This window comes from Papio anubis, chromosome X (assembly GCF_008728515.1).
Source record: "Papio anubis isolate 15944 chromosome X, Panubis1.0, whole genome shotgun sequence".
Classification (NCBI taxonomy): domain Eukaryota; kingdom Metazoa; phylum Chordata; class Mammalia; order Primates; family Cercopithecidae; genus Papio; species Papio anubis.
In genome coordinates, this window is record NC_044996.1 from 18,080,316 (window position 1) to 18,093,384 (window position 13,069).

The 13,069-nt window shown below is 39.2% G+C and overlaps 1 protein-coding gene and 1 non-coding gene across 7 annotated transcripts in view; one reads left to right on the top strand and one right to left on the bottom strand.

Annotated features, from left to right (window-relative positions):
• Nucleotides 1-619: 619 nt before the first annotated feature.
• The window catches only part of ARHGEF6 (Rac/Cdc42 guanine nucleotide exchange factor 6), a 119,150-nt gene continuing 106,700 nt past the window's right edge, over nucleotides 620-13,069 (top strand). For 4 of the 6 annotated variants that reach the window (XM_031660864.1, XM_031660867.1, XM_031660868.1 and 1 more), the window contains exons 1-2: nucleotides 630-1,566; nucleotides 2,798-2,881. In XM_031660864.1, the coding sequence (XP_031516724.1) occupies nucleotides 1,402-1,566; nucleotides 2,798-2,881 (249 nt within the window). In that variant the 5' untranslated portion in view covers nucleotides 630-1,401. Of the gene's footprint in view, nucleotides 1,567-2,797; nucleotides 2,882-13,069 lie in introns of all 6 variants that reach the window. The other 2 variants (XM_031660866.1, XM_021932724.2) reach the window with 2 other exon arrangements.
• LOC116272212 lies at nucleotides 8,592-8,698 on the bottom strand. The gene has a single exon (XR_004180937.1). It is a non-coding gene; the product is annotated as a U6 spliceosomal RNA (small nuclear RNA).

Here is a 13,069-nt window from a genome sequence, read left to right on the forward strand (position 1 = left end):
CAGAGCAAGAAAGGGCAGCTTTGAAAATGTTTAGTAGGGTTATCTAAGCTGATTCTTTGGTAGTAGATGCCTGAAGCTGTGTTGAAAAGAATTCTGAGGCTTAGCAGGAAAGAGCTATAAATGATCTGATGTCTCCCATGCTTGAGGAGAGGTGATGATGGTAAGTGCCACACATTTGCCAACATAGAGTTATACTATTAAAGTTGGCCTTATCATACATTTCCCAATAGTATGCCTATTTCAAGTGGTTGTGAAAATGTTTGAGAATGATGAAGATCTCTTGTTATAGACTGTTTTTTTTTTTTTTTTTCAGAGCAGTATTTTGAGTGCAAAGTGTTTTTTTGTTGGGGAAATATGAATCTTCCACATTGTAGTGTAGATAGAGGACAAGTGCTCTTTTGTTCTCAAACATTCTATTTTTTCAAATGTATTTTACCCACTTATGTGACTGAGTCTGAGCCTTTGCTTAGGGTACTGCAGCTGGATTATGTAGTGGAACCAGGTCCAGAAAAAGAATTGCTAAAGAATGCAAGTAAACAGGATGTCAGATGTTATCCTTAGCCTATTTCCCTAAACATAGCTTTTTGGCTGCAAAGTAAAATGCCATTCTTCTAGCTTCTGCTTATACACAGTGATGGCTGACAGCAGGCACAATCTTCGTTTGCTTGGCACGTTGTCACCATGCAACTCAACGTGTTTTGCAAGGAATCATCGTGACACACCATCTCTGGGAGATAGTATGAGGACATCCGGTTATTTCTTGGAAGAATTTTCTGCCTACCTTCTTTGAGCCCTGTTGTGCCAGCGTATCTCCCCATGAGGCTCAGATCTGTCTGACCTAAGAGCCAGTTGGCATCGTCCTCCTAACAGAAGCCAGATTTTCACTGGGGCTAGACTATTTATTGACAGTGTTTTCCCAGACTGGCCCATGAGTGTCTCATTTCCAAGGTCCCCTGAAGTGCTGGCTCACCTCTGTTTCCCAAAGCACTTGCTTGCTTGTCTCTCCTCCCTCCCCAGCATCCTTCTCACTTTCTTCCCTTATAACTTCTCGCACTCTGTGTGCGTGTGTGTGTGTATGCGTGTGTGCATGTGTTTTTCTTCTTCTTTTTTTATCCTAATGAGTTTGTTTTACAGGTTTTGAAAAGGAAAAACCAGTGTTATCCAGGATTGTTACGTTAATTCTTATCTGTTTCCACGTCTTGGACCGTGATCTCTGTGGTTTTAAAATCCTGTATTTTGAGTGGGTTCCGCTGTTGTTTGAGAAAAGTTGCTTTAAACCTTTGCTCTGCAAGCACCCGAAGAGAACTCATAAAAAGGAAGACAACAGCAGATGCAATCGCGGATGTGGCTTAGTCCTTGCAGCTGCCCCAGAGTGCTGTTTGGAGTGTACTGTCCTCAGTAATGAATCCAGAAGAACAAATCGTGACATGGCTTATATCTTTGGGAGTTTTAGATTCCCCTAAAAAGACCATCTGTGATCCGGAGGAGTTTTTAAAGTCCTCGCTGAAAAATGGGGTGGTTCTGTGCAAACTGATCAACAGACTCATGCCCGGCTCTGTGGAAAAGGTAAGGGAAATTCGTAGTCTCTTTGGGATTGCTTATCACCAGAGAGTAGCAATCATATAACTCTTGAGATTTTTCTATTTCCCAGGCCGTGGGAGTCTCCTACTTTAATATTTTTCTAAGAGTTAGACATTTTTTCTTACTGTTTTTGTAGTTTGAAAATGTAAGAAAATGAAATGTTGTTCTTTAGTAATTGGCCCCCAAATTGTAGTATAGGGAAAACCTGTGACACTACTGGCAATAGGGGACAAGGAGAACACTCATATCACAAGCTTGCTCTATCGTGGAGATGCATGTTACATCTCCTTGTGTACCGAGGACATGTTTTGAACTTGGGGTACTTATGAGTCTGTGGAAAAATAGAATGATTTATAACAGATCTTGGTGGTGTTTTTTGGCAGTTTGACTAAAATCAGTGTAGATTTCGTTTTACAAAAATCCATTGAAGGAGAGACTATATAGCAACTAAGAGTAATAATTCAAAATGTCACATAAAGTTTGTAAAAGCAATAGAAACCAGATATATGTTTCAAATGCAATGTGCGTTCAAAGTGAAACTAACTTTACTCTCTTTAAAACAATTCAAGATTTTTAATAGCTGGAAACCCATGATCACAAGAATAGATAATTTCTTAAGTAGGCACTTTAAGTAGCTTAAAGGTACAATTTTACATTTACTTTCTTAAGGTCATCATGGACTGTGAGTATATCACTTTTGCCTGCATGGACCAGTTTGTATTTTTATTGAGCAAATAAATTTACTTATAGTTTCTTAAACTTGAGAAAGAGTGATTACATAGTGATAAAATGTAAAGAAATGGGATCAAATGTAGAGAACAGCCAAGGGGAAATATAATTTTATTAAATTATCAGGGGGAAGCGAGGAGAGAGAGAGGTACCAGGGATTGCTTCCTTTCTTGAAAGCAAGAACTAAGCTAAAAAAAACTGTCTTGGTCTCCCTAATTTGCCATCAGCACACTGGAATAGAAGGCATGAGAGAAAGCTTGTAAGTAGACATGACTTGCCACTAAAGGTTTGGTGACATTTGAAACAAAGATCGACCGTTTAGATTTTTGCATCACTTCCTTCAGTGGTTATTTCTCTTCCTGGATTGACAGCAGTGTTGCCCCACACCTTAAGAAGCCTGCTTTCTCTAGTTATCAGCAAATGATGAATATACTTTGCTTGGCATGGGATGACAATCTCCAAGTGACATTTCACTGTGTTCCTCTAGTTTTGTCTAGATCCCCAAACTGAAGCTGACTGCATCAACAACATCAATGACTTTCTGAAAGGATGTGCAACCCTCCAAGTGGAAGTAAGCCTACCCCGGGTGCCTTCCCTGTTGTTATTGTTTTTTTGCTCTGCTAATCAAGATTGGTAGTAAAAGTACTTGGTTTATTTTCACTGTCATTGGCCACTGAGTTAAACGAGGTAGCAGACTGGTGGTCCCCAGTAATGGATTGCTAGTCTGTCTTTTCCAGAAACCAGTTCCAAGCAAAACAAAACAAAATCAAAACTCAAACAATGATGTCTTTTATATACAGCATCCAAGCCCTGTAAACAGGCTTCCAGTGACAGAGCTTGTGTGGGTGTGTTCCCCTACTAAGGGGGAACCAAAAGCAGGCCACTGACTGTTGGAGAGGGTCACTGTAATCCTCCCAAGTTGAGAAAAGAGGAAAGGCCATTGTTACTCCTTCCCATTAACACTTTAGAACAGAGGCCTTGAAAAGCTAAGAGAACTTGGCTCTGAGGTAGAAATTGTGTAGTAAATTTTGTTGCATTATTTTATATTATATGGATCCCTACAGTGTGTATAGGAAGTGTTGCTGAAAGGGAGTTGATACTTCCACATGTGCATCAAGTTGCTTAACTTCTCTGTGCTTCATTATTTTTATCTGTAAAATGGACATGCTAATAGCCAACTCATGGGATTGCTTTAAGAATCAAATAAGGCTGGGCATGGTGGCTCATGCCTTTAATCCTAGGCCAAGGCAGAAGGATTGCTATAGCCCAGGAGTTCGAGACCAGCCAGGACAGTATGGTGAAATGGTGACTCTACAAAAAATACAAAAATTAGCCAGGCATGGTGGCTTGTGTCTGTAGTCCCAGCTACTCGGGAGGCTGAGGTGGGAGGATCGCTTGAACCCGAGAGGCGGAGGTTGCAGTGAGCTGTGATCGCACCACTGCACTCCAGTCTGAGTGACAGAAAGAGACCCTGTCTCAAAAAAAAAAAAAAAAAAAAAAAAGAATCAAATAAGATACTGCGTAATAATTTAGGGCCAAGAGCTCCAACTTCATAAGATCTATGAGATAATTTATGTACAGTCCTTAACATAGGGCCTTGGGACAGAAGAAGTACTCTATATTAATAGATTAGCTTTAGTCATATTATCTGTGGACAAATAGTTGTGGTTTAAGCATTGACTCTAGTGCTAAACTTCTTGGGTTCAAATCTCAGTTCTCTCTTACTAGCAGCTTTGTGACCTTGGGCATGTTACTTAACTATGACTCTAGGCCTCAGTCTCCCGACCTACAAAATGGGAATAATAGTGGCACCTAACTCTTAGGATTAGTGTGACCTTTTGTAAAAATATTATCTCAATAGTTTGGGGGGAACAGGTAGGTGGTGTTTGGTTACATGGATAAGTTACTTAGTGGTGATTTCTGAGATTTTGGTGCATCCATCACTTGAGCAGTGTACACTGTACCCAATGTAGAGTCTTTTTTTTTTTTTTTGAGGCGGAGGTTTTTGAGACGGAGGCTCGCTCTGTCGCCCAGGCTGGAGTGCAGTGGCCGGATCTCAGCTCACTGCAAGCTCCGCCTCCCGGGTTTTTACGCCATTCTCCTGCCTCAGCCTCCCGAGTAGCTGGGACTACAGGCGCCCGCCACCTCGCCCGGCTAGTTTTTTGTATTTTTAGTAGAGACAGGGTTTCACCATGTTAGCCAGGATGGTCTCGATCTCCTGACCTTGTGATCCGCCCGTCTCGGCCTCCCAAAGTGCTGGGATTACAGGCTTGAGCCACCGCGCCCGGCCGAATGTAGAGTCTTTTATCCCTCACCCCACTCCCACCCTTCCCCCTGAGTCCCCAGAGTCCATCATATCATTCTTAGGCTTTTGCATCCTCATAGCTTAGCTCCCCTTATAAGTGATAACATATGTTGTTTGGTTTTCCATTCCTGAGTTACTTCCCTTAGAATAATGGTCTCCACCTCCATCCAGGTTGTTACGAATGCCATTATTTTGTTCCTTCTTATGGCTGAGTAGTATTCCATGGTGTGTGTGTGTGTGTGTGTGTATGTGTGTGTATGTATATATATATTACCTTTCCTTTATCCACTTGTTGGCTGATGGGCATTTAGGCTGGGTCCATAACTTTGCAATTGCAAATTGTGCTGCTATAAATATGTGTGTGCAAGTGTCTTTTTCATATAATGACTTCTTTTCCTCTGGGTAGATGCTCAGTAGTAGGATTGCTGGATCAAATGGTAGTTCTACTTTTACTTCTTTAAGGAATCTTCATACTTAAGGTTTTCCATAGTGGTTGTACTAGTTTACATTTCCACCTGCAGTGTAGAATTGTTTCCTTTTCACCACATTCATGCCAACATCTAATATTTTTTAGTTTTTTAATTGTGGCCATTTCTGCAGGAGTGAGGTGATATCTCATTGTGGTTTTGATTTGCATTTCTGATGCTTAGTGATGTTGAGCATTTTTTCATATGTTTCTTGGCCATTTGTATATGTTCTTTGAGAACTGTCTATTCATGTCTTAGCCCACTTTTTGATGGGATTATTATTATTATTATTATATTTTGAGACTGAGTCTCACTCTGTTGCCCAAGCTGGAGTGCAGTGGTGTGATCTTGGCTCACTGCAACCTCCACCTCCCCGGTTCCAGCGATTCTCCTGCCTCAGCCTCCTGAGTAGCTGGGATCACAAGCGCCCGCCACCACATCCGGCTAATTTTTGTGTTGTTAGTAGAGACAGGGTTTCACCATGTTGGCCAGGTTGGTCTCAAACTCCTGACCTCAGGTGATCCACCCATCTCAGTCTCCCAAAGTGCTGGGATTACAGGCATGAGCCACCATACCCAGCCTATTTGTTTATTTTTATTATTTATTTATTTATTTAATTTTGCTGATTTGTTTGAGTTCCTTGTCGATTTTGGATATTAGACCTTTGTCAGATGCATAGTTTGTGAATATTTTCTCCCACATTGTGAGTTTTCTGTTTGCTTTGCTGATTATTTCTTTTGCTGTGCAGAAACTTTTTAGTTTAATTAGGTCCCATCTATTTATCTTTGTTTTCGTTGCCTTTGTTTTTGAGTTCTTGGTCATGAACTCTTTGCCTAAGCCAATATCTAGAAGAGTTTTTCCAATGTTATCTTCTAGAATTTTTATGGTTTCAGGTCTTAGATTTAAGTCCTTTATCCATCTTGAGTTGATTTTTGTAGAGAGGTGACAGATAAGAGATGAGGTGAGAGATGAGGATCCAGGTTCGTTCTCCTACATGTGGCTTGCCAATTATCCCAGCACCATTTGTTGATTAGGGTGTCGTCTCCCCGCTTTATGTTTTTGTTTGCTTTGTCAAAGACCAGTTGGCTGTAAGTATTGGGCTTTATTTCTGGGTTCTCTATTCTGTCTCATTGGTTTATGTGCCTATTTTTATACCACTACCATGCTGTTTTGGTAACTACAGGCTTGTAGTATAGTTTGAAGTCAGGTCATGTGATGCTTCTAGATTTGTTCTTTTTGCTTAATCTTGCTTTGGCTATGTGTGTTCTTTTTGGGTTTCATATGAATTTTAGTATTGTTTTTTCTAGTTCTGTCAAGAATGATTATGGTATTTTGATGGGAATTGCATTGAATTTGTAGATTGTTTTTAGCAGTATGGTCTTTTTCACAATATTGATTCTACCCATCCATGAGCATGGGATGTGTTTCCATTTGTTTGTGTCATCTATGATTTCTTTCAGCAGTGTTTTGTAGTTTTCCTTGTAGAGATTTTTTTACCTCCTGGGTTAGGTATGTGCCTAAGTATATTCTTTATTTTGCAGCTGTTGTAAAAGTGGTTGAGTTCTTGATTTGATTCTCAGCTTGGTTGCTGTTGGTGTATAGTAGTGTTACTGACATATTGATTTTGTATCCTGAAACTTTACTGAATTCATTTTTCAGATCTAGGAGCTTTTTGGATGTGTCTTTAAGGTTTTCTAGGTATACGATCATATCATCAGCAAGCAGTGAGAGTTTGACTTCCTCTTTACCGATTTGGATGCCCCTTATTTCTTTCTTTTGTCTGATTGCTCTGGCTAGGACTTCCAGGACTATGTTGAACAGAAATGGTGAAAGGGGGCATCCTTATCTAGTTCCAGTTCTCAGGAAGAATGCTCTCATATTTTCCCTGTTCAATATAATGTTGGCTGTGGGTTTGTCATAGATGGCTTTTATTACCTTAAGGTATGTCCCTTCTATGCTGATTTTGTGGAGGGTTTTAATCATAAAGGGATGCTGGATTTTGTCAAATGCTTTTTCTGCATCTATTGAGATGATCATGTGATTTTTGTTTTTAATTCTGTTTATGTGGTGTATCACATTTCTTTACTTGCATGTGTTAAACCAAGCCTGCATCCCTGGTATGAAACCCATTTGATCATGGTGTATTATCTTTTTGATATGCTATTGGATTCAGTTAGCTAGTATTTTGTTGAGAATTTTTACATCTGTGTTCATCAGGTGTACCGGTCTGTAGTTTTCTTTTTTGTTATGTCCTCTTCTGGTTTTGGTCTGAGGGTAATACTGGCTTCATAGAATGACTTAGGGAGGATTCTCTCTTTCTCTGTCTTTTGGAATAGTTTTAGTAGGATTGGTACCAATTTTTCTTTGAATGTCCAATGGAATCATGTGACGTTTCAATGAATTCAAATATATGAAAAGGCCCCAGAAGAGTGCGTGGAATGTAGTAAGTATTCTCAGCGTGGTAGATATTATTATTAGCAATACTGGTAGCTTTGCCCCAGATAAACTTTGCTTCCTTCACCATTTTTCCTAAAGTTAGCCCTAGGGCCAGGTTATATCTGACTCAGAATATTTTATTCCACTTTCCCCTATTGCCCAATTTGCACCCTCTCTCTCAATCTCTGTTTCTTTCTCTCTCGCTGTTTATGTGTGGGTCTGAGTCTGTGACTTTTGAGGTTGGTGTGATGGGCAACCACTTTATATCCCTTATAGAATAATGTCTACTATGGAATTTTCTCTTTTTCTATTATGGTCCAGACTCTTCAGGAAATTTAAAGTTTTTCTTTTTTTTTTTTTTTTTTTTTTTTTGAGACGGAGTCTCGCGCTGTGTCACCCAGGCTGGAGTGCAGTGGCACGATCTCGGCTCACTGCAAGCTCCGCCTCCCAGGTTCAGGCCATTCTCCTGCCTCAGCCTCCGTAAAGTTTTTCTTTAATAAATACTGTGATATTTTCCTTTTTTTTTTTTTTTTGTTTGGGAGACAGAGTTTTGCTCTGTCACCCAGTCTGGAGTGCAGTGGTTTCATCTCCGCTCACTGCAACCTCTGCCTCCTGGGCTCAAGCGATTCTCGTGCCTCAGCCTCTCAAGTAGCTGGGATTACAGGCATATACCCGGCTAATTTTTGTATTTTTAGTAGAGACAGAGTTTCACCATGTTAGCCAGGCTGATCTCAAGCTCCTGACCTCAAGTGATCTGCCTGCCTCGGCCTCCTAAAATGCTGGGATTACAGGCATGAGCCACCGCACCTGGCCAATACCATGGTATTTTTTTTTTTTTCAAATAAAAACATGGTGAAGTTGCCAATGATTTCTGCATTCTAAAGCTGCCAGAAGGTTTGCCGGGCTTCTTTGCAGTTCTAAGAATACTGAATGATACAGAAATACCTTCCAGGTTAGGCATTGTTCAGGATTTTTCTGATAACTAACGCTTACTCCTTTAAAGAACCAATGCTTAAAATATTCTTCCACTTTGAATAGAAATATTTTTTTAAAGTTATGTTTATTACTTTTATTTTTTTATGGGACACTTCACAAATTTTTGTGTTATTCTTGTGCAGGGGCCATACAAATATTCTCTATCTCATTCCAATTTTAGTATATGGGCTGCTGAAGTGAGCACAAGATAGAAATATTTCTAAAATGTATGTCTTAATTTTCTCTCTTCTTAAATAAGAGACACTGGAAACATTTTTATCTCTTTTGGATAATTCTTGCTGACCTGAACATTATATGAATATTGTAATGAGGCAATATCTGGCATCGTGGTTAAGCACATGCCTTCTCTAGTTTGACAGACCTAGATTAGAATCTTGGCTTGGTCAATTACTGGCTGCATAACTCTGGGAAAGTTACTTGACCTCTCTATGCTCCTTTTTCCTTATCTGTATAATGGAGACATTAATAATATCTGCTGTATATGATTGTTTTAAGGATCAAATGAGATAATACATCCAAGGCACTTAATATAGCACTGCACATAAGGCATGCACAATAGCTGTTTTCTGTGGTGTTATTACTAGGTAATGTTCTTTGCATTGCTGTGTGCAAAATTATTCTTGTAAGGGATATATAGGAGCCATATCAAGGCACTCCTAGAACCCAGAAAGAAGACTAATAATCAGTACATAAGGAATGAGACCGAAAGCTGAGCTGGGGAGCATAAAGCAGCCAAGAAGACTCATCATCTTGTCTCAAGCTTCCAGGTAGCTGGAAGACAGACCTAAACATAAATATTTGCAAATGTCACTGGATAGAGTCTCTCTCAGGCCCAAAGTGCCTGGCACAGTGCCTGGCATAGGACATACCTAATAGATTTTTGTTGACTCTATAAAACTGTAGATGTACAAAAAGCAAGAAGAGCAGGACTTGATTGTTGCTTAGAACACACTATTATTTATCTAAAGAAAGAATACTGGCTTGAAATTGTCAGCTTGAAAATGCAGAAAAATGGAGCCGCAGATGCAGCACCAGACCGACAAACTGAGTATTGGGCTCTGAGGCATGGTGACCACATTAAAAAAGCTGTTGCCTTCTGGTCCTCTGGGTGGCCAGTTGGCTTCTCCAAGTGACTTCCATCTGTGTGTTCTCATATGGCTACAATGTCTTAGGGTCTTTAGAGGATCACACATTTAGTAACTGATCAGGAAAGTCTGCTGAGACATCTGGGAACAAAGTGCTCTCTGAAGCACCCCACCATCTTCTTGATAGTGTCCTTTGTAACACAATTTTTTTGTTGCTGTTGTCTGTTTGTTTGAGAAGGAGTCTCGCTCTGTCGCCCAGGCTGGAGTGCAGTGGCACAATCTCGGCTCACGGCAACTTTGGCCTCTTAGGTTCAAGTGATTCTCATGCCTCAGCCTCCCGAGTAGCTGGAATTACAGGCGCCTGCGACTATGCCTGACTAATTTTTGTATTTTTAAGTAGAGATGGGGTTTTGCCATGTTGGCCAAGCTCTCCTGGCCTCAAATGATCCACCTGCCTCAGCCTCCCAAAAGGCTGGGATTACAGGCGTTAGCCACTATGCCTGCCCCATAAAAGTGTATTAATTAGACATTTTTGTTTTTTATTTTCAATTTTTGTGGGTACATAGCAGGTGTATATATGTGTGGGGTACATGAAGTGTTGTGATACAGGCATGCAATGTGTAATAATTCCATCATGGAGAATGGGGTATCCATACTCTCAAGCATTTGTCCTTTGTGTTACAAATAATTCAATTATACTCTCTAAGTTATTTTAATATGTACAATTATTATTGACTATAGTCACCCTGTTGTGCTATCAAATAGTAGGCCTTATTCATTCATTCTTTTTTTTTTTTCATTTTTTTGTACCCATTAACCATCCCTACCTCCTTCCCTACTACACTTCTCAGTCTCTGGCAACCTGTCTTCTACTCTCTATGTCCATTAGTTCAATTGTTTTGATTTAAGTGAGGACATGTGATGTTTGTCTTTCTGTACCTGGCTTATTTCACTTAACATGATGACCTTCAGTTCCATCTATGTTGTTGCAAAGGACTGATTCTCATTCTTCTTTATGGCTGAATAGTACTCCATTGTGTATACATACCACATTTTCTTTATCCATTCATTTGTTGGTGGACACTTAGGTTGCTTCCAAATTTAATTTGCCAACAGTGCTGTAACAAACACAGGATCGCCGTTATCTCTTCCATATACTGATTTCCTTTCTTTTGAGTAACATACCCAGCAGTGGGATTGCTGGATCATATGGTAGTTCAATTTTCAGTTTTTTGAGGCACCTCCAAACTGTCCATAATGGTTGTACTAATTTACGTTCCCACCAGCAGTGTATGAGGGTTCCCTTTTCTCCACATCCTCTCCAGCATTTGTTATTGCCTGTCCAAAAATTTTTAATTTTGATGAAGTCAAATTCATCTCTTTTGTTACTTGGGCTTTTGTTGTCATATCTAAGAAACTCTTTTGTAATTAAATGTCTTGAATTTTTTTCCTGTTTTCTTCTAAGAATAATATAGTTTTACATTAAGGTCTTTGATCTATTTTGAGTTAATTTTTGTATATGGTAGGAGATAGGGGTCCAAATTCATTCTTTTGCATATGCACATCCAGTTGTTTCAGTACCATTTGTTGAAAATACAACATTAACCAATTCCTCCATTGAATTGATTAATGTAGCTATGTAGTAAGTTTTAAAAGCAGAAGGTATGAGTCCTTCAACTTTGTTCTTCATTTTCAAAATCACTTTGGCCATTCTGGATCCCTTGCATGTCCATGTGAATTTTAGGATCAGCTTGTCAATTTCTGCAAAAAAGACCAGCTGAGATTTTGATAGTGATTGTGTTCAATCTATAGATTGCTTTGGGGAGTGTTGCCATCTTAATAATATTAAATGTTTGGATCCATGAACATGGGATGTATTTCCACTTATTTGTCTTTAATTTAATTCAGCAATATTTTGTACTTTTCAGTGTACATGTCTTATACCTTCTTGGTTCAATTTATACCAAAGGATTTTATTATTTTTGGTGTTATCAAAAAATAGGATTGTTTTCTTGATTTGGTATTTAAATTGTTCACTGCAAATGTATAGAAATATAATTTTTTTTTGAGACAAGATCTTACTCTATTGCCCAGGCTGGAGTGCAGTGGTGTGATTATAGCTCACTGCAGTCTCAAACTCCTGGGCTCAGGTGATTGTCCTACTTCAGCCACCTGAGTAACTGTGACCACAGGTGTGGAGCACCATGCTTGGCTAATTTTTGTATTTTTTATAGATACAGGATTTCACCATGTAGCCCAGGCTGGTCTTGAGCTCCTGCGCTCAAGTGATCTACCTGTCTCAGCCTCCCAAAGTGCTGGGATTACAGGCATGAGCCACGGTGCCTGCCCAATTGATTTTTTCATGTTCATCTTGTATTCTTCACTTTGATAGAACTTATTCATTAGTTTGAATAGTTTTTTAGTGGATTCCCATATGGTTTTCTTATACAAGAGTATGCCATTGGTGAATAGGGATAGTTTTACTTCATCCTTTCCAATCTGGATGCCCTTTATTACATTTTCTTCCCTAATTTTTCTGGCTGGAACCTCCGGTACAATGTTTAATAGAAGTGATGAGAGCAGACAGTCTTTCACCATTGATATGATGTTAGATGTGGGTTTTTGGTAAATGCCCTTTATCAGATTGAGGAGGTTTCTTTATATTCTGAGTTTGTTATAAATGTTTTGTTTTGTTTTGTTTTTATCATGAAAAGGGTTTGATTTTGTCAAATGCTTTTTCTACGTCTGTTAAAATGACCGCTGGTTTTTGTTTATTATATTTGTGTGCTGTATTACATCAATTTATTTTCATATATTAAATCAATCTTGCATTCCTGGGATAAAAACCAGTAGATTATGTTATATATGCACATAGAAATTCGTGCACATCTGTGATTATTCTTGAAGGATCTTTCTTCATAGAAATTGGATTACTGTGTGAAATTATGATAGATAATGTCAAATTGCCCTACAAAAATGTTATACCAAGTTACACTCTCACCAACAGTGTACACAGTGTCTTCTTCCTGTCCCTGGCAACACTGGATATTATTTGTCTTTAATGTTTGCTAAACTGATGGATGAAAATGGCACTTCATTTAATGCTGTAATTTGTATTTCATGATTACTAATGAGTTTGGACATCCTCTTATCCCTTTATAGTCTATTTGCATTTCCTTTTTGTGAACCAAATATATCTTTCTTATTTTCTTACAGAATGGAGAAGGCAGGGAAAATGCTCAGATCCTAAGTGAAAAGTTTCCAGAATATATGGAAGAATCCTCCTGTCTAGGTAGAGGGTTACTGATGTCTCTCAACAACAAAAGTTCTGGCAATGGCAGTTTTATTTTTGTGTTGCCCCTGAAGTTGGTGAGAGTTGGGGGCACCTACAATTCTTCTGATCAGTCAAGAATGGCCTGGGTAGTACCTCTTTGATTGCATTGTCCTGGCTACAACTACATGATCGACCG